At 43.0% G+C, this 25,456-nt stretch overlaps 1 protein-coding gene across 1 annotated transcript; it reads right to left on the bottom strand.

Annotated features, from left to right (window-relative positions):
- Positions 1–534: 534 nt before the first annotated feature.
- Positions 535–23,268, bottom strand: LOC142204791 (tumor necrosis factor receptor superfamily member 6-like). The gene is made up of 9 exons (XM_075276114.1): positions 23,121–23,268; positions 14,675–14,768; positions 7,057–7,188; positions 6,489–6,603; positions 6,005–6,093; positions 3,299–3,388; positions 2,900–2,925; positions 1,174–1,282; positions 535–931 (listed from the first exon to the last, which is right to left on the bottom strand). The coding sequence occupies exons 1-9, from the start codon at positions 23,217–23,219 to the stop codon at positions 645–647; spliced, it is 1,041 nt and encodes a 346-aa protein (XP_075132215.1). The 5' UTR covers positions 23,220–23,268; the 3' UTR covers positions 535–644.
- Between the last annotated feature and the right edge of the window lie 2,188 nt (positions 23,269–25,456).

A 25,456-nucleotide genomic window follows, 5' to 3' on the forward strand; every position in this document is an offset into this window, starting at 1 on the left:
TCAGGCCCCGGCACATGTGCCGGCGTCTATCCCTCGCCGGCATCCGCCTCTCTATTACAGCGAATGCCGGGTGGCCACATTCGGACTATAAGATGCACCCTTCTTTTCCCAAAAATTTTTTGGGAAAAAAAGCGCGTCTTATAGTCCGAAAAATACGGTAGTTCACAATCTACTTTCCTGTCTGCAAGATTGGTGCTAGCAGTGGGCGGCAAGCACAAGGACCCCATTATAGTCTATGGGATCTGTGTGCTTTCACTGGCACACCACTTGCAGTTGCGTTCGGTATTCTGTTTGGGGAGGTCCCGAAGTGGCCATAGTCTGAGAAATCTCTGATCTTGGGCACTGCCACCGGCTCCATGCTATATAATGTATAATACATATCTTAAGGTATGACATCTGCCATAATTTGGGCCTTTTTAGTAAAACCAACACATTTACACAGATCAGCAACACAATAAGACAAATATCACAGTTAGCTGATGATGAGTTTTTACTTTATTTTTTTTTTTTTGGTATTTTTATTTTTGGGTATTTTTTTGTAGTATCTTTTTTATTTTTTGTAGAACATTTTATGTATTTTTTTTATCAAAATTTTTTTGTTTTAGATATATATATATATATTTACAGAAATAAATAAATAATCCCTATCCATCTAACGTCTCAAACAATCCTTCCTTAATCAATCTCTTCGTTACTTCCTCCGCCACTGTCCTCATTTTATTGTCACGCAGTTTGTCCAGCCAAATGTTCACATCAAATCTTTTATCCCAGTACAGTTGTAACAACATGGCGAATTGCTGGTTGTAGGAAGTTTTGTTATCCTCCTTAGCCCGATCAATATAATTTTGGGGCAGTCCTAGGCTCCGCACAAATCTTTCAAATTCACTAAAAGGGACTAAATCCACAAAAGTGTTCAATGTCTTGTTAATGGCTGTAAAGATAAAAAAAATACAGTGTTATGGATGATTTCATCAGCTCACTGCTTTATGTGAATAGTTGTTTAACCAGAATAAGTATGTGTGTTATGGTGACTATCAATTCCATTAATTGGGAATGGTGTAATACTTCTTTTCGCCTGTGGAGGTGCTATCAGGAAATTGAACACTTACAGAACCATAGATTAGAGTCGATCACTTGACTGAAATGGTAAAACTACTAAAATTTTCATATTACCTTCGTTCATCTCATTTTCTGAGCGGCTTTTCCACTGAAGCTTAGATCTTGATAGAAAAGGGGCCTCTACATCTCCGGCCGGAGCTTCACGACATCCCCATCTCCGCCACTAAAACATAATACATATCCTTTAGTCTCTGTATACACATCATATCCTTTAGTCTCTGTATACACATCATGTAGGAGCAAAAATTTACAGTATATATAGAAAATATGTAATAAAATAAGAAGAGCAGTGGTATGAAAAAATAAAACATCCATTGGGAGACGTTATGGAACAAAACTGAGCAAATATCAAAAACATGGCTGTCGCCAAAATGTATTATGTCTTCTTTTGGCTCTTACATCTGCATTAAAGGGGATGTCCAGGAATATGATACTGAGCACCACTTTTTCTTTTCAGGAAGTGACCTCATGTCACAAGGCATAGCTTGAGGTTCCTAGGCCCAAAATGCAAAATATGTAATGGGGCCCTATGTGTCATGCAGAATATTGGTGTCTTATATTGTAGAAAGATCTTTGGGCCCCCTGAGACTCAAGGGCCCAGCAATTGTTACCTCTGCAACCCCGATAGCTACCGTATATCCCTGCTGATGTCATATGATCATCTTACAGCTCTGCCCCATACACTGAGCTGCAGCATGGCCATGTGACCAATAGATCTGATCAGTGGTGTGACTACCGCCATAGCAGCAGAGGCAGCTGCGACAGGGCCCGGGACATTAGGGGCCTGGCGACAGCCACTATTGCTGCTGTCATTATACTCGGGGGTCTTTTGGAGTGGTAAGAAACATAAAAAACACTGTTACTTACCTCTCCACGATCCTGCCAGGCCTCCTTCCTGACGTCCTTTCTGACGTCTCTGATGTCACATGAACCCAGCCTGCGTCCCTGGTCATGTGACGTTTGACGTCATAGAAGAAGGACGGCAGCAGAGAAGACCGCAAAGGAGCTGGGGACAGGTAAGAAACAGTGGTTTTTTATGTTTCTATTGCCCCGGGTCTCCGATTATTATACTCTGGGGTCTTTTCAGATTGTTTATGGGTGTCCTCAGTGGGACATAATACTGTGTGCAGGGGCCACTATGGGGAATAATACTGTGTGCAGGGGCCAATATTGGGATAATAGTGTGTGCAGGGGCCACTATGGGACATAATACTGTGTGCAGGGGCCACTATGGGACATGATACTGTGTGCAGAACCCACTATGGGGGATAATACTGTGTGCAGGGGCCACTATGGGGGATAATACTGTGTGCAGGGGCCACTATAGGGGATAATACTGTGTGCAGGGGCCACTATGGGGGATAATACTGTGTGCAGGGGCCACTATAGGGGATAATACTGTGTGCAGGGGCCACTATGGGGGATAATAGAATGTGCAGGAATGCGTAGGAGGGGGTCAGTCGAGGTCTTCAGTGTCGGTGGGGGGGGAGGCCATATCAAAAGTTCGCCACGGGGCCCCGCCATTCCTAGTTACGCCACTGGATCTGATGTCACTTCCTGAGAAGAGGAAGTGGAACTTAGTCCTGGACAAACCTTTTAAGGCTGAGCACACATCCACGCCGGAGTCTCGCCGGATATGTGCACAATGGCAGAACCTCACACAAATGTACGACTAGAAAACATATATAACTCATCACATGATGTCAGAAGGAAAGAAAACCAAGATCTAAGATATCTCATCAGGTCTAAAGGAGAACAGTAGGAGGGTTATTGCACTTACATTAAGTTTAGACATCCATTTTGATTCTGAAAAGAAGAAAAAAATCTGAATCAGAATTTTGCTACAATGAGTCAAGTCTATGGCACTACAACTCTGGGAGGGAATGCTGAGAGTTGTAGTTATGTAGCAGGCATTACGAGCGCTCCCATTGAAGTGAATGGGAAGTGTTCGGGAGCCGTCCGCAGCGCTCGCGTGTACTGCTGTGAATGAGTATTTTTACAAGCCCCGCGTAACTGCGTGCATGCAGCCATATACTGCTATAAGCTATATTATAACATATATATAATACTGTTGTATAATACTGCTATAAGTTATATTATAACATATATATAATACTGCCGTATACCGTAATACTGCTATAAGTTATATTATAACATAGAGGTTACATCTGAGACTTACGTTTCCGGTTCTTCTTGCAGCAAAAGTACCAGAGACAGAAGGCAGCAACCAAGAACAAGAAGATGATAAACACAGGTACCAAGATGGCAGCTGAAAGAGAAGAGCAGAATTAGATATGAGGGGTATTAATGTACGAGGAATGAAAACACCGGTCAACAAAGATCCAAACCTCCAAAAATCCAAAGCTGGACTAGCAAGGGACAAGGTGACAAGCACCAAAGGGGGGTATGTACGGTGCTGTGTAAAAGTAGTGGAAAAATACTGCAAGGTAAAAATGCTTTCAGAAATAGAAGGGTTAGTAGTTTATTTTTGTCAATTAAAAATATTAATATAATATCAAAATTAAGTGAATGAACAAAAGAGAAATGTAAATACCATCAATATTTGGTGTGACCTTTGCCTTCCATCAATTGTTCTCGGTAGTTGTAGACACTTTTTGGCAGAACTCGGAAGGGAAGTTGTTCCCGCCGTCTTGGAGAACTAAGCACAGATTTTCTGTGGATGTAGGCTTACTTCAATCCCCCTCCTTCTCCATGTAACACCAACAGACTGGATGATGTTGAGATCAGGGCTTTGTGGGGGCCATAACATCACTTCCAGGACTCCTCCTCCAGAGAGCAAAGTCACTCCAAATATGGATGGGATTCACATCACTTCATTCATTTCTTGTTGGTAAGTGATACAAATAATCTACTTGCACTTCTATTTCTCACCTATATGCAGTTTATTTGCTGGATGAACTCAGTTGCTTATAAAGTATTTAGGCTCTATGGGACTTCCTGCTGGGGAGGGGGAAAAGGAGCTGTCTCTGACTAGTACTAATGAAGACTAGAATATAAGAGTTTCTCTACATACATCAGATTTGTTAGCTGTACTTCATTGGTGATTTATAGGCTCTGATTGGTGATTTATATGCTCTGTGACTTCCTGCTAGGAGAGGTAGAGAGGGAGCTGTCACATGTATTGTCTGGACATATACAGTCCTATGAAAAAGTTTGGGCACCCCTATTAATCTTAATCATTTTTAGTTCTAAATATTTTGGTGTTTGCAACAGCCATTTCAGTTTGATATATCTAATAACTGATGGACACAGTAATATTTCAGGATTGAAATGAGGTTTATTGTACTAACAGAAAATGCGCAATATGCATTAAACCAAAATTTGACCGGTGCAAAAATATGGGCACCTCAACAGAAAAGTGACATTAATATTTAGTACATCCTCCTTTTGCAAAGATAACAGCCTCTAGTCGCTTCCTGTAGCTTTTAATCAGTTCCTGGATCCTGGATGAAGGGATTTTGGACCATTTCTTTCTACAAAACAATTCAAGTTCAGTTAAGTTTGATGGTCGCCGAACATGGACAGCCCGCTCTCAAATGATCTGAAAACAAAGATTGTTCAACATAGTTGTTCAGGGGAAGGATACAAAACGTTGTCTCAGAGATTTAACCTGTCAGTTTCCACTGTGAGGAACATAGTAAGGAGATGGAAGACCACAAGGACAGTTCTTGTTAAGCCCAGAAGTGGCAGGCCAAGAAAAATATCAGAAAGGCAGAGAAGAAGAATGGTGAGAACAGTCAAGGACAATCCACAGACCACCTCCAAAGAGCTGCAGCATCATCTTGCTGCAGATGGTGTCACTGTGCATCGGTCAACTATACAGCGCACTTTGCACAAATAGAAGCTGTATGGAAGAGTGATGAGAAAGAAGCCGTTTCTGCACGTACGCCACAAATAGAGTTGCCTGAGGTATGAAAAAGCACATTTGGACAAGGCAGCTTCATTTTGGAAACAAAAATTGAGTTGTTTGGTTATAAAAAAAAGGCGTTATGCATGGCGTCCAAAAAGAAACAGCATTCCAAGAAAAACACTTGCTACCCACTGTAAAATTTGGTGGAGGTTCCATCATGCTTTGGGGCTGTGTGGCCAATGCCGGCATCGGGAATCTTGTTAAAGTTGAGGGTCGCATGGATTCCACTCAGTATCAGCAGATTCTTGAGAATAATGTTCAAGAAGCAGTGACGAAGTTGAAGTTACACCGGGGATGGATATTTCAGCAAGACAATGATCCAAAACACCGCTCCAAATCCTCAGGCATTCATGCAGAGGAACAATTACAATGTTCTGGAATGGCCATCCCAGTCCCCAGACCTGAATATCATTGAACATCTGTGGGATGATTTGAAGCGGGCTGTCCATGCTCGGCGACCATCTAACTTAACTGAACTTGAATTGTTTGTCCAAAATACCTTTATCCAGGATCCAGGAACTGATTAAAAGCTACAGGAAGCGACTACAGGCTGTTATCTTTGCAAAAGGAGGATGTACTAAATATTAATGTCACTTTTCTGTTGAGGTGCCCATACTTTTGCACCGGTCAAATTTTGGTTTAATGCATATTGCGCATTTTCTGTTAGTACAATAAACCTCATTTCAATCCTGAAATATTACTGTGTCCATCAGTTATTAGATATATCAAACTGAAATGGCTGTTGCAAATACCAAAATATTTAGAACTAAAAATGATTAAGATTAATAGGGGTGCCCAAACTTTTTCATAGGACTGTAGCTGACAGCAGATCACAACCACATGGTATATTCTTTTTTCTTTTTATCTATTTTTATGTTCATAGCTCCATGGACACATACAATTCAGCATGAGGAAGACAAATAAAAAGAAAACAGTAATAAAGAAGTAACATACTTATGTCAATGCTTGCATTGTCCTGAGGTCCACATTGCATATCAGCTGTTGCATTGCAGGGTTTCAGTTCAACTAGATCTGGTGGACAACTGAAATGCAAAGAAAAGTTTTGGTTTCAATAATGTTGATGATCACTGCTCAGTCCATTACAGTGTGATCACTCAATGATCTCATGTGTATGGAGGCCTTCGGCATGTGGTGGTTCCATCACAATTATCCCATGAGATGCAGCATTTATCCTTGGAGAACACTTCATCTCCTTAATTCTGGATAGCAGGCCACCTAAAGGAGGATTGGATTTTTCCCAAATAAATGGTAGAACTAAATATGTCCCACAACCCACTGGTCTTCTCTTTGTGATCTAATGGCTGCCAACTGGCACATATGGAGTGACTATGATGTATATATCTATCTATGTTAAGATAGGGGTGGTTCAAGATGACAAAAGTGGTGCCTGTTAGTAAATGTAGAGTGGAGCCCTCACCTGGTTGTACATTTCTGGCAGATCTCACAAGGACCATCAAGAGGACAGAAGGTTCCTTTCTTACACTTGCAAACGGTGTTCTTAGTGACTGTGCATGGAGTCACTTCTTCCTCATCTGTAACGGGAAATGCATTGTAGTTATGAAGACTCATAGTTTACCAAGACAACAAGAAACCTAGCTAGAAGGAGGTTAGTAGGACATTGGCCCAGGTGCTGGGTATTGGAGGGGGGTGCAAGCAAGATCTGTCCTGTCCTGGTCAGGGTATTTAGATACAGGGTCAGGGCAATAAGGTAAAACTTTGCTCAGGGTGAAGGACCTCCTAGTCACAACTTAATATTAGGATGCACAGACTTCCCCCAGATGGTAGAAGCTAAGGGAAAAAAAACTAGTGGGCTGTTAGATTCCAACATACTCAAACCTTTGGCTCTTATTTCCCTTTACCTATTGTGAACACATTCACACTTGACTGATTTGCTTCACAAATCCATTTCACAGACATAGGCAGAGCATTCCTATCTGACTGATCAATGACTCTAACCAAGCGGCCATTGGATAGAAGTAACCCACCTGGACGGCACACTGTACACTGAAGGCATTCATCTAGTCCAGTAAGGTGCTCGCTGTATGAATATCCAGGGCTGCATGGCGTACAATCGCTCCGAGAATCCGGGGTGGTGCAGTGCTGCAATACGTAAGTACCTATAAGAGAATGACACCATTGGTGAAGATCATAGCCAAACCCTATATATATATATATATATATATATATATATATATATATATATATATATATATATATATCTCCCTATATTATAAAAATGAATTTATTTCTGTCTGTCTGTCTGTCTGTCTGTGCTCTAATGCGAACCAAACGACTGGACCGATCTTCACCAAATTTGGTACAGAGATACTTCAGATATCCGGGAAGGTTTAAGACGAGACTCCAACTCGCTCGGACGTACCGTTGCTGAGATACAGCATTTCAAACACAGTGCCCCCCCTTAGCCAATACAAACCTGCAAGACTTTCACTCATATTCCAACTGCAATACACACGGTCACTCCACATGCACAATACAACACTGATATCCAAACTGAGATACATGCATCAGAGGATTAGATACACAGATCAGCACACAGTATCACACACCAGAGGATTAGATACACGGGTCTGCACACAGTCCCACAAACCAGAGAATTAAATACGCACTTCTGCACACAGTTCCACACACTGAAGGATTTGATACACGCGTCTGCACACGGTTCCACATACCGAAGGATTAGATACAGGCGTCTACACACAGTTCCACACTCCAGAGGATTAGATACGCGCGTCTGCACACAGTTGTACACGCCACAGGATTAGATACATGCGTCTTCACACAGTACCACATGCAGTAGGATTAGATACGTGCGTCTACACACAGTTCCACACGCCGAAGGATTAGATACGCGCCTCTTCACACAATACCACACAGGGAAAGATTAGATACGTGTGTGTGCACACAGTACCACACTTTGGAGGATGAGATACATGCCTCTGCACACAGTACCACAAGCCAGAGAATTAGATACGCGTCTCAGCACACAGTACCACATGGGGGAGGATTAGATACGCGCGTCTACACACAGTACCACATGCCATAGGATTATATACGCACGTCTGCACACAGTACCACATGCCGGGGGATTGGATACATGCTTCTACACACAGTTCCACACACTGTAGGATTAGATACGCACCTCTTCACATAATATCACACAGGGGAGGAATAGATACACGTGTCTTCACACAGTTGTACACGCCATAGGATTAGATACACGTGTCTACACACAGTACCACATGGGGGAGGATTAGATACGCGCGTCTGCACACAGTACCACATGCCGTAGAATTAGATACGCACGTCTACACACAGTTCCACACTCCAGAGGATTAGATACGCGCGTCTGCACACAGTTGTACACGCCATAGAATTAGATACACGCGTCTGCACACAGTACCACATGCAGTAGGATTAGATACGCGACTCTTCACACAGTACCACACAGGGGAGGATTAGATACGTGTGTGCACACAGTATCACACTTTGGAGGATTAGATACATGCCTCTGCACACAGTACCACAAGCCAGAGAATTAGATACGCGTCTCAGCACACAGTATCACACGGGGGAGGATTAGATACGCGCCTCTTCACACAATACCACACAGGGGAGGATTAGATACAGGCCTCTGCATACAGTACCACATGCCAGAGAATTAGATATGCGTCTCAGCACACAGTTCCACATGGGGGAGGATTAGATACCCGCATCTGCACACAGTACCACACGCCAGAGTCATTAGATACGTGCGTCTGCACACAGTTTCACTTACTGGAGGATTAGATACGCGCCTCTTCACACAATATCACATGGGGAGGATTAGATATGTGCATCTGCACAAAGTACCACACCAACAAGAATTAGACACTTGCATCTAAACACAGTACTACACGGGGAAGGATTAGATACAGCTTTACTCCAGGTATCCATAACAACTGATCACAGGTTTTTCACTGACATCCAAAATGAGATACACATAATCACATGACGCTTATGGACATACACACAAACCACATACAAAATACACCAGTGCAAAATTGGACAATTCTTATGGGGCCAGTACACAAACATAAAATGTAATATACCCGTGCGAAGCCGGGTCCTCCCTCTAGTATACTTATATATATATATATACAGTATATGTAGACAAGGCTGTTCCTGCAAAACCCAGAAGTCATTATGATCTGTTTCCTGACTGCAAGAGAATCCTTAAGTGCGAATATCCAATGTAGGTATTTCTTAATATCTCTAAGAGGGTTGATGAAAACCAATATGGCTGCTATGACAGTGCTTAAAGGGAACCTGTCCTGTTGAAAATGATGTATGATATGCAGGCGGGATGTTATAGAGCAGATGGAGCTGAGAAGATTAATGTATAGATTGTAGGGATAGATTCAATATAACTTGTTATTTATTCATTTAAAGGGAATCTATAACCACCAAAATGGCTTCTTCACCACTTATATACGCTGTTATAGGTGTGTTTAGTGACATAGAGAATATACTAACACATACTAGCTGTATATAAGTGGTTTAGAAGAGATTTTGATGGTGGAAGGCTCCCTTTAAATCTCTGCTAATTCTTGATTTAGGAGTCCAGTGGGTGGTGCTACTCAATGATCGAAGTATCTGTCACTCATATTCAACACCTTGGTATTAAAAATCCCAAAAAAGTTAAAAGGGGAAGATTCACATTTCTAAGGCAGCTGCAATGTCAACCATACAGGTAACTACCCAACTTTCCCAGGAACAGAAATATGAATTGACCTTACACCAATGGACGACTCAGGGATCTACATTTATTGGTGATATTTTCCTTAGAGTAGCTGCCGCTCCTTTAAACTGTGCGGTACGTTTTGATAGAAGTTCCTCGCGCAGAGGAATGCAGTAAATCAGATAGAACCAGTTATTATTGGTTTTGCAAGTATTACATTTATCGGGCTTAGATACTGAATGTGTCAACAGGAAACAATGTGAACAATGCCCATATCTCAGACACTAGTAACCTGCGTAATATGGCTCCGTGCCAGTTACATTCAGGATAATTGGGCAATCTTATATATAGCTACGCAATGAACAGAACACACCCTGATGTCGCATGATGTGATTAAGTACATAACACTTGTTGCCATACCAACTGGAAATTTACCACTTTTACGTTGCGGGTTAGTAACTATATAATATTGATGGTTCTGCCGGCCTTCTTCAGCTGCCATGACTTTTCCAAGTGGGTAAGAGTAGCGGTGCCTAACTGCATGGTGCCCCCTTAATTCTAGAAACTGGTGGGACTTAGAATCCAGATGTCAGAGCCCTACTTTTTTCATCCCCTTATGGCCACATTTTTAGAGACAAGGGGCTTAAAAAGTTGCAGGTTATGGTGCAAATAAGTGTAAGGGCCCCTTCACACGGAGTTTACGCTCCGTGTATTCTGTCTACGCCAGTGGCGTAACTAGGAACGTAGGGGCCCTGTGGCGAACTTTTGACATGGCCCCCCCCGACCGACACCGAAGACCTCGACCGAACCCTCCTACGCATTCCTGCGCGTTCTATTATGCCCCATAGTGGCCCCTGCACGCAGTATTATCCCCCATAGTAGCTCCTGCACATAGTATTATCCCCCATAGTGGCCCCTGCACACAGTATTATCCCCCATAGTAGCCCCTGCACACAGTATTATCCCCCATAGTGACCCCTGCACACAGTATTATCCCCCATAGTAGCTCCTGCACACAGTATTATCCCCCATAGTGGCCCCTGCACACAGTATTATCCCCCCATAGTGGTCCCTGCACGCAGTATTATCCCCATAGTAGCTCCTGCACATAGTATTATCCCCCATAGTGGCCCCTGCACACAGTATTATGTCCCTTACTGGCCCCTGCACACAGTATTATCCCCCATAGTGGACACCCATAAACAATTATTATACTCTTGGGTCTTTTCAGACCCCAAAGTATAATAATCGGAGACCCGGGGGAATAAAAACATAAAAAAAACACTGTTACTTACCTGTCTCCCGGCTCCTACGCTGTCTTCTCTGCTGCCATCCTTCTGCTATGACGTCAGACGTCACATGACCTGGGACGCAGGCCGGGTTCATGTGATGTCAGAGACATCAGGACGGAGGCCTGGCAGGATCGTGGAGAGGTAAGTAACAGTGTTTTTTATGTTTTTTACCTCACCCGGTCCGCCAATCATTATACTCGGGGGTCTGAAAAGACCCCCGAGTATAATGATAGCAGTGGTAGCAGCTGTCACCGGGCCCCCAATGTCCCAGGCCCTGTGGTAGCTGCCTTCGCTGCTATGGTGGTAGTTACGCCACTGGTCTACGTGCTGTGTATTCTGTCCATTTTACACGTGTAAAAATACTATGGCTAACTACATTTAACATGTGTATTTTTACACGTGTAAAATGGACAGAATACACAGCATGTAAACAGAATACACGGAGCGTGAACTTCGTGTGAAGGGGCCCTAAGGCTACACTGTGGCATGTAGTCACATAGTATCTCATCGTATCTTAGTGAAGGACGCAGCACAAGGCATCTTCTTTGAAGGGTTAAAAGAAATTCTGCATTGCTATTATATATGGGGCTGCATAGTGTGAATTTGCCTTATGGTTGTAGTTTCCACATTTTGTATGTACCTTTAAGAAACAGGTTTGCAGAGGAAACCCTGAACACGAGATCCTACAACTGATGCAACAGGAAATTCCCGTCTTTCCAGTCTCATGTCCAAATTCCCCTGATAAGCAGCAGTTTCCTCACTTACAGATCACAAGGCACAATGGAGAGGAGTGTGTGGAACGTGCCCTAACCAGTATTCACATTAGGGTCTTTTTGCTGATCTCATTAAAGCTATGCAGATTTCAATGGTACATATGCGGCATAGGGAAACACTTGTGTAGCATGAAAGCAGGAAAACCCTACTGTATGGACTGCTGGGCTCTTGTGTAAGGGGTGCTATTGTCTGAGTGGGTCCTAAAAGCTCATGACCTTATTCATATGCGGCATTTATCAGCTCCATTAACCTCAATAGGGTTTTTTTCGGTTTCTGTAAACCCCCAATTCAGGTGACTGAAGAAATTTCTGTAAAATCCGTCACAGGTGAATATATCCTAAGGCTGGTGGAGACCACAACACCAGTGTGAACCTAACATAACAACTTTGAGGTAGCAGTTGCACCAGGGTCCTTGTGTCTGAGAGGGTCCATTGGTGCCTCTGCCACATAAAAAGATGCCAGAAGACTAATGGTGGGTGGTGGAGGGTCCTTTTTTACATAAGGCACAAGATCTTCAAAGGAAAAAAAATGGTGGCCTCCACCGTCTTAGGCCGTAAAACTGAGATATTGGTTAGGTGGGGTATACTGGACCTGGGGCTGGTGGGCATGTATTTCTCTTCTGGAGGACAGAAGAAGGCCTATAGAGAACGAGCACAGTGTCAGAGGGCCAGCGTTAGAGAAGACCAGGGATGGGTCTGCAATTGGCCAAACTGTAGGCCAAATATTTATCAGTGCACCCTCTTCCTGACAGCCAAGAAGGTACATGTGTTATCGAGTAGTCTCATGTGACTCTGAATTGTGAGGAGAAACGCAATATCTTTGTAAAGCTGATAGCACTGTAGGCCCTTACTATGGGTACTGGGTAGTATACACATTTGTATATACAGTACACAGCCGTGGCTGGCCACCATGTAGTTGTGAGGAACGTAGAAAACAAGCAGTCACAAGGACCCAAGGGTTCATAAACAAGTGGCTAGTTCAACCCCATAACAAAACCTACTAAGGGAAGGCTGTGGCAATACAGTGACACCCAGAGTGGCACAGAAGGCTCAGGCAAGAGCTGGCAGCTATGTTGAGTGCAACCTGATCCTCTGGAGGATAGATGGTAGTCCTGACTGTCTGTAATACCAGACTTCTAAGAAGTTGTTAAGGGAACTGTGAGTACTGTACTGCTTAAGGTGACCTGTGAGATATTGTGGCATGTGGGAGGAAACCCATGCAAAGAAAGGGAAAATATACAAAGTGCATACAGATCATGTCCTTAGTCGGCTTCTTAGTCAGGAGATCTAGTCGGCGTCTCTGTACTACAGTATCTTATCTTTATTGCTGCTTTCATTTGTGGCTTGTTAACCTTTATACACCCAGTAACTCGGGTCATTACTCATAGATATTCAGAGTTCATACAAAGGGTTTTTCCAGGTTCATTTCACTGAGATTCCCAGAAATGAAACAAAAACAAAAAATTACGCCATTTAGATTCTTCCTCTTTCTTGGCCATTGCTCAATGCTGGTCTCCATTGGTCCCATGTATCTCCTGGGGCCATCTCCCATATTGCATTTATAGAGATACAGTGTCACATGACTAACAACAATTTTGACACTAGAGTCATATGATTTTATATCATGATGGATGGACCTGCCCAGTTGATCACTGAAGCCAGAGAAGTACACGTGGGCTTTACTGAACCCTGTACCTGAGGTCCAATGCCTCTGCACCGAAGCCAAGGTGAGCAACTGTGCTGGTATCAGGAGTACAGGAGACGGGCAAGTATATATCAGGCTAGTGTGTACTCTACAGTACTGGTCCATAAGAACCCTTGGGTGGTTTAGTGTCCCAAATAGACTGGTTCCCTTGTAGCCTAGTAAACCAAACCTATCACCATGAACAGGGGTGTAACTATCGGAGTAGCAGTGGTTGCAGCTGCCATAGGGCCCGGGACCTTAGGCACATTAGGCCTGGCGACAGCCGCTACTGCTGCTTTTTTTTATTAGGCCGTTACTGGCTGGAGTAACTCCAACTGGTAATGGGCCCTATTTACTTACCTCTCCTGGCTTCAGACAGGCTTCAGGCCAACTTGTCTGACGTGACATGGCCGGGGCCTGCGTCCTTATGCTTTGCAACACAGGGTCACGTGATGTCCCGTATGTCATTGAAGATGGCCAACATCAGCAGGGACCGCACCGGAGCCAGGAATAGGTAACAGTGTTTTTTATGTTTGTATTCTCCCCTGGGTTTCCGATTATTATATTCGGGGGTCTGATAACCAAAGAGTACCAGCATTGAGCACCGAAAGTTCAGTGAACACTGTATGCTGTGTGTACACAGGGGGAGGTGAGAGCAGGGAGGCTGATGAGTTATCATTACCAGCAGCAGCAGCAGCCTCTCTGCTCTCACCTCCCTGGTGTGTACACACATCACACAGTGCTCAGTTAACTTCTCGGTGCTGGCTAATCAATAAAAGCAGGCTCATTCAAAAACGGCTTGGAGAATTAACAAACAAAAGGTATGTGTGGAATAGCCTTTCTAAAGCCTATGCAAATATATGCTTAGTTAAAAATGAGTTTTCACAATGATAGAATCCCTTTAACATGGTTCATCTGAATGGTATGTGGTCCACTTTTAGGGTTTCTTATTAGAACGCAGCACAATAATATTTATTTAAAGGCACCGTGCCCAGGTCTCCTAGTGAACCACTCACCAGCTACAAAGGAGCAAGGAGAATAGGCTGCAAAGGGAACTTCAAAAGTGTAAAACACACAGCACACAAAGTATTAGAATATCATTATTATAGATATTACCTGCAGGACATCTCTGACATCTGATGTTTCCATGCATGTAGAAATTTTCATCATAGTCATTTCGGACCGATAGGCAGCTTGTGCATGTGATTTTCTGCAAAGAAGACATATCAGCATTTTATTATTAGCTATAAAGTGTACTTAGACTGGGTTAAGTGGGGAATAACACTTTTATGCAGTGTACTCACTGCACCATATGATCACTCCACCCCGACAAACCAATTCTTACATTTTCACAGGGCTGACCTCACTCTACTCAGTTTACAATGCAGGAGTAGGGCAGAAAATATGCAAATCTATTTTCCAGGATGTAATTAGGAGAACAGTGCCTCTGTATGCTGCCCTCTAGGGACAGCCCCCGTAACATCATGCGTGACTCAGTTAATAAGCCTACTGACACGATGCGGGGTTTATTGCCAAATTAGTATTTCTATTCCAAAAGGAACAGATTCCCAGCTATGGACAGCGCTGTTTCGGTCTTTTGGACCTCCTCAGCATAGTGCAGGGATGCTAATTTGGCAGAGTGAGAGACTATAGACCAGGGTCAGGGGATAATCATACACATTAGGGAGAGTGTGTGCCTACACAGGCAGTACGGAGACTTACAAGTCATTCCTGCTCTGCTAGGGATTCTGGGTAAAAAATATGCAAATCTATTTTCCAGGATGTAATTAGGAGAACAGTGCCTCTGTATGCCGCCCTCTAGGGGCAGCCCCCTTAACATCATGCATGACTCAGTTAATAAGCCTACTGACATGATGCAGGGTTTATTGCCAAATTAGTATTTCTATTCCAAAAGGAACAGATTCTCAGCTATGGACAGCGCTGTTTCCGTCTCTGCACGCAATAAACCCCGCATCATGTCAGTAGGCTTATTAACTGAGTCATGCATGATGTTAAGGGGGCTGTCCCTAGAGGGCGGCATACAGAGGCACTGTTCTCCTAATTACATCCTGGAGAATAGATTTGCATATTTTTTACCCAGAATCCCTAGCGGAGCAGGAATGACTTGTAAGTCTCCGTACTGCCTATGTAGGCACACACTCTCCCTGATGTGTATGATTATCCCCTGACCCTGGAGTAGAGCAGAGTCAGTCATGCGACAGAGAGTCAGCAGAGGAGGCAGAGACAAGATGTCGGTACTTTGACCCCTGCCTATAGTACCCTTTTCCCTGCCCGCAGGTTTCTGGCTCTTTACATAGTATAGAAAGGCCTTTTTCTGTAAAAAAACAAATAGAAGTGTAGGTTTGTGACGTAACATTAGTAGTTACACTGCATTCCTAAGACATGAGCAGAGTTGGAGGAAGAGATCACAGTTATGAAACCAGGAACTTCACAATGAACCTGTTACAGTTCAGGTTTACATGATATAACTCAGGGCTCAGCAACCTTTGGCTCTCCAGCTGCTGTGTAACTACAACTCCCATCATGCTCCATTCACTTCCATGGGAGTTCCAAGAACAGCGGAGCCAGTATGCATGCTGGGAGTTGTAGTTTTACAACAGCTGGAGTACCGAAGGTTGCCTACCTCTGATATAACTTCACATAACAATAGTTACATAGTCCTAAAAAATAACTAGAAATAACATAAAGGACTAAAAAGGAGCCATAACTGGAGCCAGGAGCTAAACTTGTCAATCCATTAACATTTAGGCACCCTTCTAGACTTTGGACCATACCTTGACAATACGTCTTCTCTTGCTGAGCCCCCCAAACAATCAACAGTAACCTACCAATAAGTGTTTACTTCCCTGCAGCGCCACCTCAGGGCACATCAAATATTACATGGTGCTCATTCACGTCAATGGGTTGTCTCAAGGCAGGTCCTCCAACACAAGAGATTCTCTTTGTAACTCCTCTCCACTCTGTTCAAGAGATGAAGATCCTGAACTTAGGACCGCCATCCATATTATCTGATATTTCCATAATAGGGAGTATGGAAATGAGTTTTCTAAAGTGGAAAATCCCTTTAAGTTAACCACTCGCCCACTGTGCACCATGTGAGAAGACCAGATAGTTGGTGAACTCAAGAGCTTCAAGTTATCAGTCTGGTTGTGGGAGATATTTCGAGAGCTGAAACTGTTTGTCACAAAAAGTAGCATCACAGCCAAACTGGGGCTCCGCCATGGAGTCCTGTGACATCATATCAATGTCAGTCATGAATCTCTCTCCGTCACATGGGCGGGGAAGACATTATCTGTGTCATCCATATTTTCCTGTCTCTGACAGATCAGCGCTGGTTGGTGACCTAATGACTTGTGTGATCTGTATATAGAAGAATGCTGGGAGAATATGGAGAATATTTTACTCTAACCCCAGGTCCTATAAGAAGGAGTTGCAAATGAAATGGGAAAAAATGAGAAACTTGATAATGGAGAAGAAATTATTTCTGATTCTGACCATTGAACCGCAATGTCAGCTGTGTATTCCCGCTGGTTGTACCTTCCATAGCAATGCTCCAATTCCTTATAAGACAACCCCTGGTCTACAATCGCTCTGGGCATCAAACAGGGCCTGGAGCTGGAGATGTCTATATATTATATAGGGGGATATTATATTATAATATATGGACATCTCCAGCTTGAAGCCCTTTTTGATGCCCGGAGCTATTGTGGACCACGTCTATTCATGATCAAGATGGACAACTATTCCGTTGAATGACCAGCGTGTAATCCTAGATATCCCCTCCAGTTGCTGGTACAGGGAAATATATGTCCAATCTGAACTTCACCCAACAAACACCTAGCAATTTACATACAGGAAAATGCAGGAAAAACAAAGCTGTTGTCACCTCTGCATTCTTACCAATAATGCCTCCCTTAAGCTGCTTGGTCCCACGTTGCAGAAACTCAGCTTTTTTGTTGACGATTTTGCTGTGGTTTTTTGAGCCAAAGCCAGGAATGGATTGAAGTATAAGAACTTCCTATATATTTCCCAATCCTTTTGTGGCCATTCTTCGCTTTGGCTCAAAAAAAAGCAGCAAAAATTGCCACCAAAAAAGCTGTGTTTCCTTAGGATAGGTCATCAGTCAGGAGGAGGCGTCTGACACCCAGGACCCCGTCTATCAGCTACAGGAAGTGGTAGCAGTGCACCCTGATCGACACTTCCTCCTCACAGGCCATGTGATGTCATGTTCATCGATGACATGGCCTGTTCTTTATGGGGATTATAATATCGTCCATTACCTATTGGAATAATGTAATAGTTAGGGCTGTTTGTCACTCTGTGATCATACTAAGGGGGTGTGATACTATATGGGAGTCATTATACCATGGGGAGGTACTAAGGGGACATGATACTATATGTGAGTCATTATACTAAGTGGAGACAAGAAGGGGACATGATACCATGTGGGAGTCATTATATCATGGGAAGATACTAAGGGGGCATGATACTATGTGGGGGTCATTATACCATGTGGAGACAAGAAGGTCTTATGATACTATGTGGGAGTCATTATATCATGGGAAGATACTAAGGGGGCATGATACTATGTGGGAGTCATTATACCATGGGGAGGTACCAGGGGATATGATACTATGTAGGGGTCATTATACCATGTGGAGACAACAAGGTCACATGATACTATGTGGGAGTCATTATACCATGGGAAGATACTAAGGGGGCATGATACTATGTGGGAGTCATTATACCATGGGGAGGTACCAGGGGATATGATACTATGTAGGGGTCATTATACCATGTGCAGACAAGAAGGTCACATGATACTATGTGGGAGTCATTATACCATGGGAAGATACTAAGGGGGCATGATACTATGTGGGAGTCATTATACCATGTGGCTGTACTAAGGGGATATGAAACTATGTGGGAGTCATTATACCATGTGCAGACAAGAAGGTCACATGATACTATGTGGGAGTCATTACCATGGGGAGGTACTAAGAGGTCATGATACTATGTGGGAGTCATTATATCATGTGGAGACAACAAGGTCACATGATACTATGTGGGAGTCATTATACTATGGGGAGGTACTAAGGGGGCATGATACTATGTGGGAGTCATTACACCATGTGGATACACAAAGGGTGCAATATATTGTGTGGGGATCACTAAGGGGCCATTATACTTTTTAAGAACCACCAAGGCGACATTATAATGTGTGGAGCAGACCTGTGTAAATTATAGACGGGTACAGCATAGGGAGCTCGGCACTTTACCAACATGATCGAATAGAAGACAGCACTAGTTTGTCCCAGCTTTTTAGACCTCTAATTTTGGGGCAGTACTAGTAATCATGAGGTGTGGCCATGTAAAAAATTTGGCAAGCTACATATGCTACCGACCCTTTCGTATCTAAAAATGTAATATTCTAGGAAATGCAGCATAGCACAATTCACACCTCCTGAAACCGTACCCACTAATGCTAAAACCAGTTTTCCAATGTTGTTAGCTATGGAGTTGTTGTGACCAGGTAAGTTCAATTACTATAGAAGTATGGTACTTACTTACTTACTACTGTGCAATAAGAATGACTCGAGTATTTTTCTCTTTGTTGTAGAAGTGAAAAAAATTTCCAGCATGTCGCAACGCACATTACACTCACTGCCAGATATGGACGTTATCTTATCTATACAACATCTAGCCTGAGGCCTCTTACATGGGTAATATTTAGCTTTAGCATTTGTAAGCAGGTAGGTGGAAGTTTTTAGCAAAAATTTAGAAGGGGTGTCTGACCGGCTATTGTAAACACATAGAGGAAGTGCACGGCCTCCTTACTTATAGTCTATAAGAATTGTGGAGATACCCAAGTCAGTAGGGGGAATTTCTCAAGACCAGCGCTTAGTAGCCATAACAGGTAACGCCAATGACCATATATTAACTAGAATCAAGAGACCAGGGTGGGACAGGGGATCCTTGGTATAGTCGCCGACAGGAGGATATAACGGTCCAGAAATGGAAAAACATGGCCGCTTCCTTCTACAAACACTGCCCAAGATAATTGCTGTGTGTGGTCTTCTAGCTCCACTGGAGTTAATGGGACTGAATTGCAATACCACAGACAACCTAAAGACAGGGGTGGCACTGTTTTATGAAAAAAAATTAGTCATGTTTTTACAATCTGGACATCCCCTTTAATTACATCATAATCTCTATCTCTATCATATATCTATCTCTGTAGTGAGGCCTTCGGGCCCCCTGAGGCTCCAGGGCCCAGTCGCGATTATGAGCTCTGCACCCCTATAGTTACACTCTAGAAATTACAAGTAATGGACCCCAGTGACAAGCAATTGGATCCAAAATCATCACCCAATGGTGTCCATTAGGGTCCATTATTGTTTCATTGCCTGAGGCCCCAAAGGATCATCTATTACTGGGGAGGATCAGTCTGACGCTCTATTGTTATGGTCAGTCTCACTATGTTGTTGTCGCCGACTAAGCCAGTTGTTATGGTTTTATTCTATGTAAGCACCGATACTATTTTCACTTATTTTGTATATTATAGCAATGATCAATTATTGTCCCTGGCAATGTCAGCCATATTTATGGCTCGTGAAATACAAAGATTGTGAGGAGATTCAGGGATCTTATCCAGGGTCGGACTGGCCCGCCGGGGAATCGGGGAATTCCCCGGTGGGCCCCAAGCCTATTAGTTTTATCTAAACTTGCACTTGTCAGGGACTCGATCGGGATCTTATCTACACAATACACTGTCTTACTTGCCCACAGTGACCACAGCGCTGCTTTCATTTTGTATACTGCTTTTGAAACATGAAAGGCGTATTATGATTGGTTGCTCTGGGCAATAGAGACATAACCCTATGGCATTTATAGTGGCATGTAGGGGCATATTTATGAAGACTGGTGTGTTTATCACAGCCTTCACGTCCCTGGGAACCAGCACAGCGTGCGCCTCATTCAGAAGTTGTCTTCTCCTTATACACCAGTCACAACCTCCGGATTACAAGGATCATTTATGGGCTCGTTCACATCTGCGCCCGGGACTCCGTTCTGCAGGTTTCCGTTTCCTGCACAAAACAGGGCAGGAGATGGAAACCTGATGGAATCTTTCCAATCCCATTCAAATGAATGGGTTTGAAAAGTGTCCGGCCGTGAGCGCCGGTGAGTGTTTTATGCTCTCCGCGGCGAAACCGTTTTTTTTAAACTGGACACAGAGCCGGACATGCAGTACTCTGTGTTCGGTTTAAAAAAAAAAAAGGTTTCGCCGCGGAAAACTCAAAACGCTCACCGGTGCTCACGGCCGGACTTGGCATGACAGGTTTCCGTCTTCTGCATGCAGAAGACGGAAACCTGATAACGGAGTCCAGACGCTGGTATGAACCCAGCGTATGACAGTAAACCGGAATAAGTCATCACAAATATGGCACACGCTTTGTGGGAAAGTGGTGAAGGTGGCACAAAAATTGCAATTTTTTGCACAAAAACTTGGTTTATACAAAATGATGACCTTTTTAATGCCTTGCAAGTCAGAAAACTGGTGTACAAGGCAGGATAAATCTCCCCCATAGTGTCCTTAGGGCTTGAGGCACTGGTAGCAAAGTTTGTACGGGAGAATAGATATCACCACCCAAAAGCGCAACTTCCTGGTCTCAATGCAAAATCTGCAAGTTGCAACTCCCTTATCTACCTTGTGTGAGTTAGAGTAGTGGTATATTTTATGGGCAGAAGGACTCCTCAGGGTCCAGGCCCGGCAGTGACTGCTACCTCTGCACCCCCTATAGTTACACCTCTGTGTTCACCATGAGGGATGTGATGAAGCATGATTTTATTTCTCCTAGACAATACATGGAGGCATATGGAGATACAATATAGGATAGGCCCATGGACTGAAATACACATACATGATATGGTTCAGTAAACAAGTCCTTCTTTCTCGTAATTAAGACGGATGTTACCCGGTATTCCTGGCCACATCATGGCCACACTCTGGGCCGGGGCTGACGGTGCTTTCACATAAGAAAGTAAAACATTTATGAATTATGGAAATGGCCAAAAGCAGTATTTCACCTATATAAGTGAAAGCATCGGTGGCTCTGGCCTGGAGTATGGCTACATAGCCACAGAGAACATCTTGTGGCTGCACCCTTATAGGATGACGTCATTGTTTGCCACAAATAAAACAAGAATGAAAATTAAAAAAAACAAAACAAAAAAAACAAACAAATATATATATATATATATATATATATATATATATATATATATCATAATTAAATAATCTTAATGTATTAATCTAACATAAACTACTTTTTGCATGTTCTTCACTTAATCTAAATTTTTATTCTGATCACTTATCACTTAAAAAAAAATAAAAAATTATCTGGGGGGCCCAAAGACCATCAATCCACATTGTACCCGTATACAGTATATTTACACACAGAAAGACAATGATGAAAATAATTGATATCAAGTATCTTATTGTTGTTTATTTATATAATATGACAAATATTTTTTTCTTAATCGGTGACTAATCATAATAATAGATGGTATAAAATAAAACAGGACAAGACAATATAATAAATTTAAAAAAACTTTATGTGTCTTACGCTAGGTTCACACTAGCGCCCGGAGTCCGTTCTGTGGTTTCCGTCTTGTGCATGCAGAAGCCGGAAACCTGTCAGACCGGGTCCAGCCGTGAGCGCTGGTGAGCGTTTTATGCTCTCCGCCGTGAAACCGTTTTTTAAAAATCGGACACAGAGTACTGCATGTCCGACTCTGTGTCCGATTTTATAAAAACGATTTCGCGGTGGAGAGCATAAAACGCTCACCGGCACTCACGGTCGGACATCTTTCAAACCCATTCAAATGAATGGGTGAGAAAGAATCCTGCAGGTTTCCGTCTCCTGCCTCTGTTTTGTGCAGGAAACAGAAACCTGCAGAACGGAGACCGGGCGCAGATGTGAACGAGCCCTTACTTAGGCTTCATGTACACAGCAGAGCCCAGAGTATAGCTCATGGCAGCACTGTATCTCAGGGAGGATAGCGCTGCATTACGACCTCCCATAGAACATGTCACAATATATTTTTTTAAATTTTGTATGAAATTGGAGGTACAATACTGGCCCATAGATTTCTACAGGTGCCGTCTAATGGATATGCACACTGTAGATCATTATTACTGTCCTCTATGTGTACTCTTTATTTGCCACCTCTGCATTTAGTTAGTATTTGTGACTTTTTTTTGCCTTTTACTTCTTGATCTGCTTCAGCTAGTATTTGTATATTTTCTACCATACACAAGATATGTACGTCATACCAATGTACATCCTGGATCTAAATTGATGCCTCATTTCTGTCGGGGTTAAAACTAACAAAATTCAAATATAAATTTTAACAAGTTTGTAAAAAAAAAATTTAAAATATATAAAAAAAGGAAAAAATTACGTAAAAGTAAAATTTTACATTTTTCACAGTGATCGGACCTATTATTTTTATATTACTATGATATGTATAAACTCACCAGCAGAAGGAAGAACAGGAGGAATTGTGGGCTCATAGCCCGCCGTGCCGATGTCATAGCCAGTAATAGGGATCTTGTTTGCCCTCGAAGGGGCACCATGGATAAGTAATCCTAAAAGAGTATAATCCAGAAAGAACCTCACAGGGAATCGCTCTACTAAATTACTCCGGCTTGTCACAGAGAGTTTACAGTTTTATGAGAAACAAGTTCCGCCCTTTAGTGACGTAATCACCTCTACTAGCAGACAGTCCAAGATGTAAGAGCGCCCACTGCTGGCACTAGGGGTAATTGTAATTTATGATAACTGAAAAACTGTAACACACACACACACACACACACACACACATATATATATATATATATATATATATATATATATATATATATATATATATATAGTAAGCCGATGGCTGGTCAGGTAATGGAGGGGGTGTACATCTCACTCAGACTACTCAGGTGGGTGAGATGAGAAAATTCCAGGAATGTTTGTTCTCAGCAGACAACTTTTGTCTGCTGAGCATTTTGGTAAATGCTCAGTGTTGGGCTGGATTTTTAGGAATGGCAGGTAGGTTGGTAGTGGGACCTGTCATTCCACCCCCCTCCAGTCCACACTTTGGGGATGTTCCGGCAGAGACTCAGCTGCAGAGAGTCTCCTCATCAAGCAGGTTTAAGAAGTTGCTCCAGCAGCAACACTTTGGGCAGAGCTTGGCTGGAGAGCTGACAGAGAGGTCATATTTTTGGAGCTGTGTCCTGAATGACTACTGGCTTCTTGGATTTCTGTGATTCTAGGTGAGGTAACCTATTCTATGTTTAGTTAGAGCCCAGACGGGCAGGGATTTATTTCTGTATTGTTTCCTTTTGTTGCTGCACTACCTTTCTGAGTGAAAATAAAACTCTACTTTCGTTTTGGACTAAAGAATCTGGACTTTTGTGTCTATGCCGCCCCACCTAGCAACCCCACACCCTGACAATATTTATATATATGACATAAAAGACAGATTTTGTGTATAATAGACACCACACAGACAAATATATTTTTGCAATAAATGGAAAGCCCTATAGTCCAAAGATTATTCTTATTTATTGTGTAAGAATGAGTACAAGTCACTTAAAGATAGAGATAGAAAAAGCTAATGGTATGGTCAGGGAAGACTCCCTTTTTCCATCACGGACCTGTGTACACTGCCACTATCCAAACATGAATATAGCCAGAAATACGGCCATATTGTAGTCAGACATCATGTGTACACACATATGCCAAAGTTGATGATCATGGGAAGAATATGCAAATCTGTCTTCCATGATGTAATTAGGAAGACAGGTGCCTCAGTGTTGAAACCAATAGAGGGCGCTCACTGGAATATGCATGCCTGTCTTCCCTGATGTAATTAAGAAGACAGAATCTCAGTGATATGGCCCAATAAAGGCTGCTCCCTTTAACATCATGCCCGACCTCCCAAGAGGCCTTTGTTTTGCAATGATGCTGGGCTCTTGGAAGGTGGAGCATGATGTTAAAGGGAGCAGCCTTTATTGGGCCATATCACTGAGATTCTGTCTTCCTAATTACATCAGGGAAGACAGGCTTGCACATTCCAGTGGGTGCCCTCTATTGGTTTGCAACACTGAGGCACCTGACTTCCTAATTACATCATGGAAGACAGATTTGCATATTCTTCCCATGGTCCCTTGCAAAGTGGAGTACTAAAGGCTTAATAAGTCTCCACACACCTATACAGGCTCGGACTGGCCCACCGGTGTACCGGGGAATCCCCCGGTGGGCCCCCGAGCCCTGACTTAAAGTTTTGATTTTTACCAATGCAGATGCATTGGTCGGGGCCCGATCGGGATGGCCAGGGGCCCCAACCGGGCACCTGGCCAATGCATCTGCCTCCACACACAGGGGCCCCCATTAGCTGATGCTGAAGAAGTACACATCGGAGGACAACGTGTCTTTCTTCAGCATCAGCTCTCCCTTCACTTACCTGCAGCTGCTTTGCTTCTCTCCTGTGAGGTCTCCCCTGCTGCACGCACTTCCTCCCCCTCCCCCCTCCTCCTCACACTGAGTCCTGTTACATCGCAGCGTGTGGGGAGGACAGGGAGCCATCTGCTGAGTTCACTACTGCTGGAATAGGTGAGTAAACTCTTTTTGTAAAATCTGTATGTTTAATATGTATGTATGTACATTTGTGTAAAGTATGTGTCTTGTATACTGTGTGAGTACTGTATGTTTGTATACAGGTATGTGTGAGTATATACAGTATGCTATAATAATGTGTATGTATATATGTGTGTGTGTGTGTGTGTATATATAGTATTCATACAAGTATATATATGAC

Source organism: Leptodactylus fuscus, chromosome 5 (genome assembly GCF_031893055.1).
Source record: "Leptodactylus fuscus isolate aLepFus1 chromosome 5, aLepFus1.hap2, whole genome shotgun sequence".
NCBI classification, from domain to species: domain Eukaryota; kingdom Metazoa; phylum Chordata; class Amphibia; order Anura; family Leptodactylidae; genus Leptodactylus; species Leptodactylus fuscus.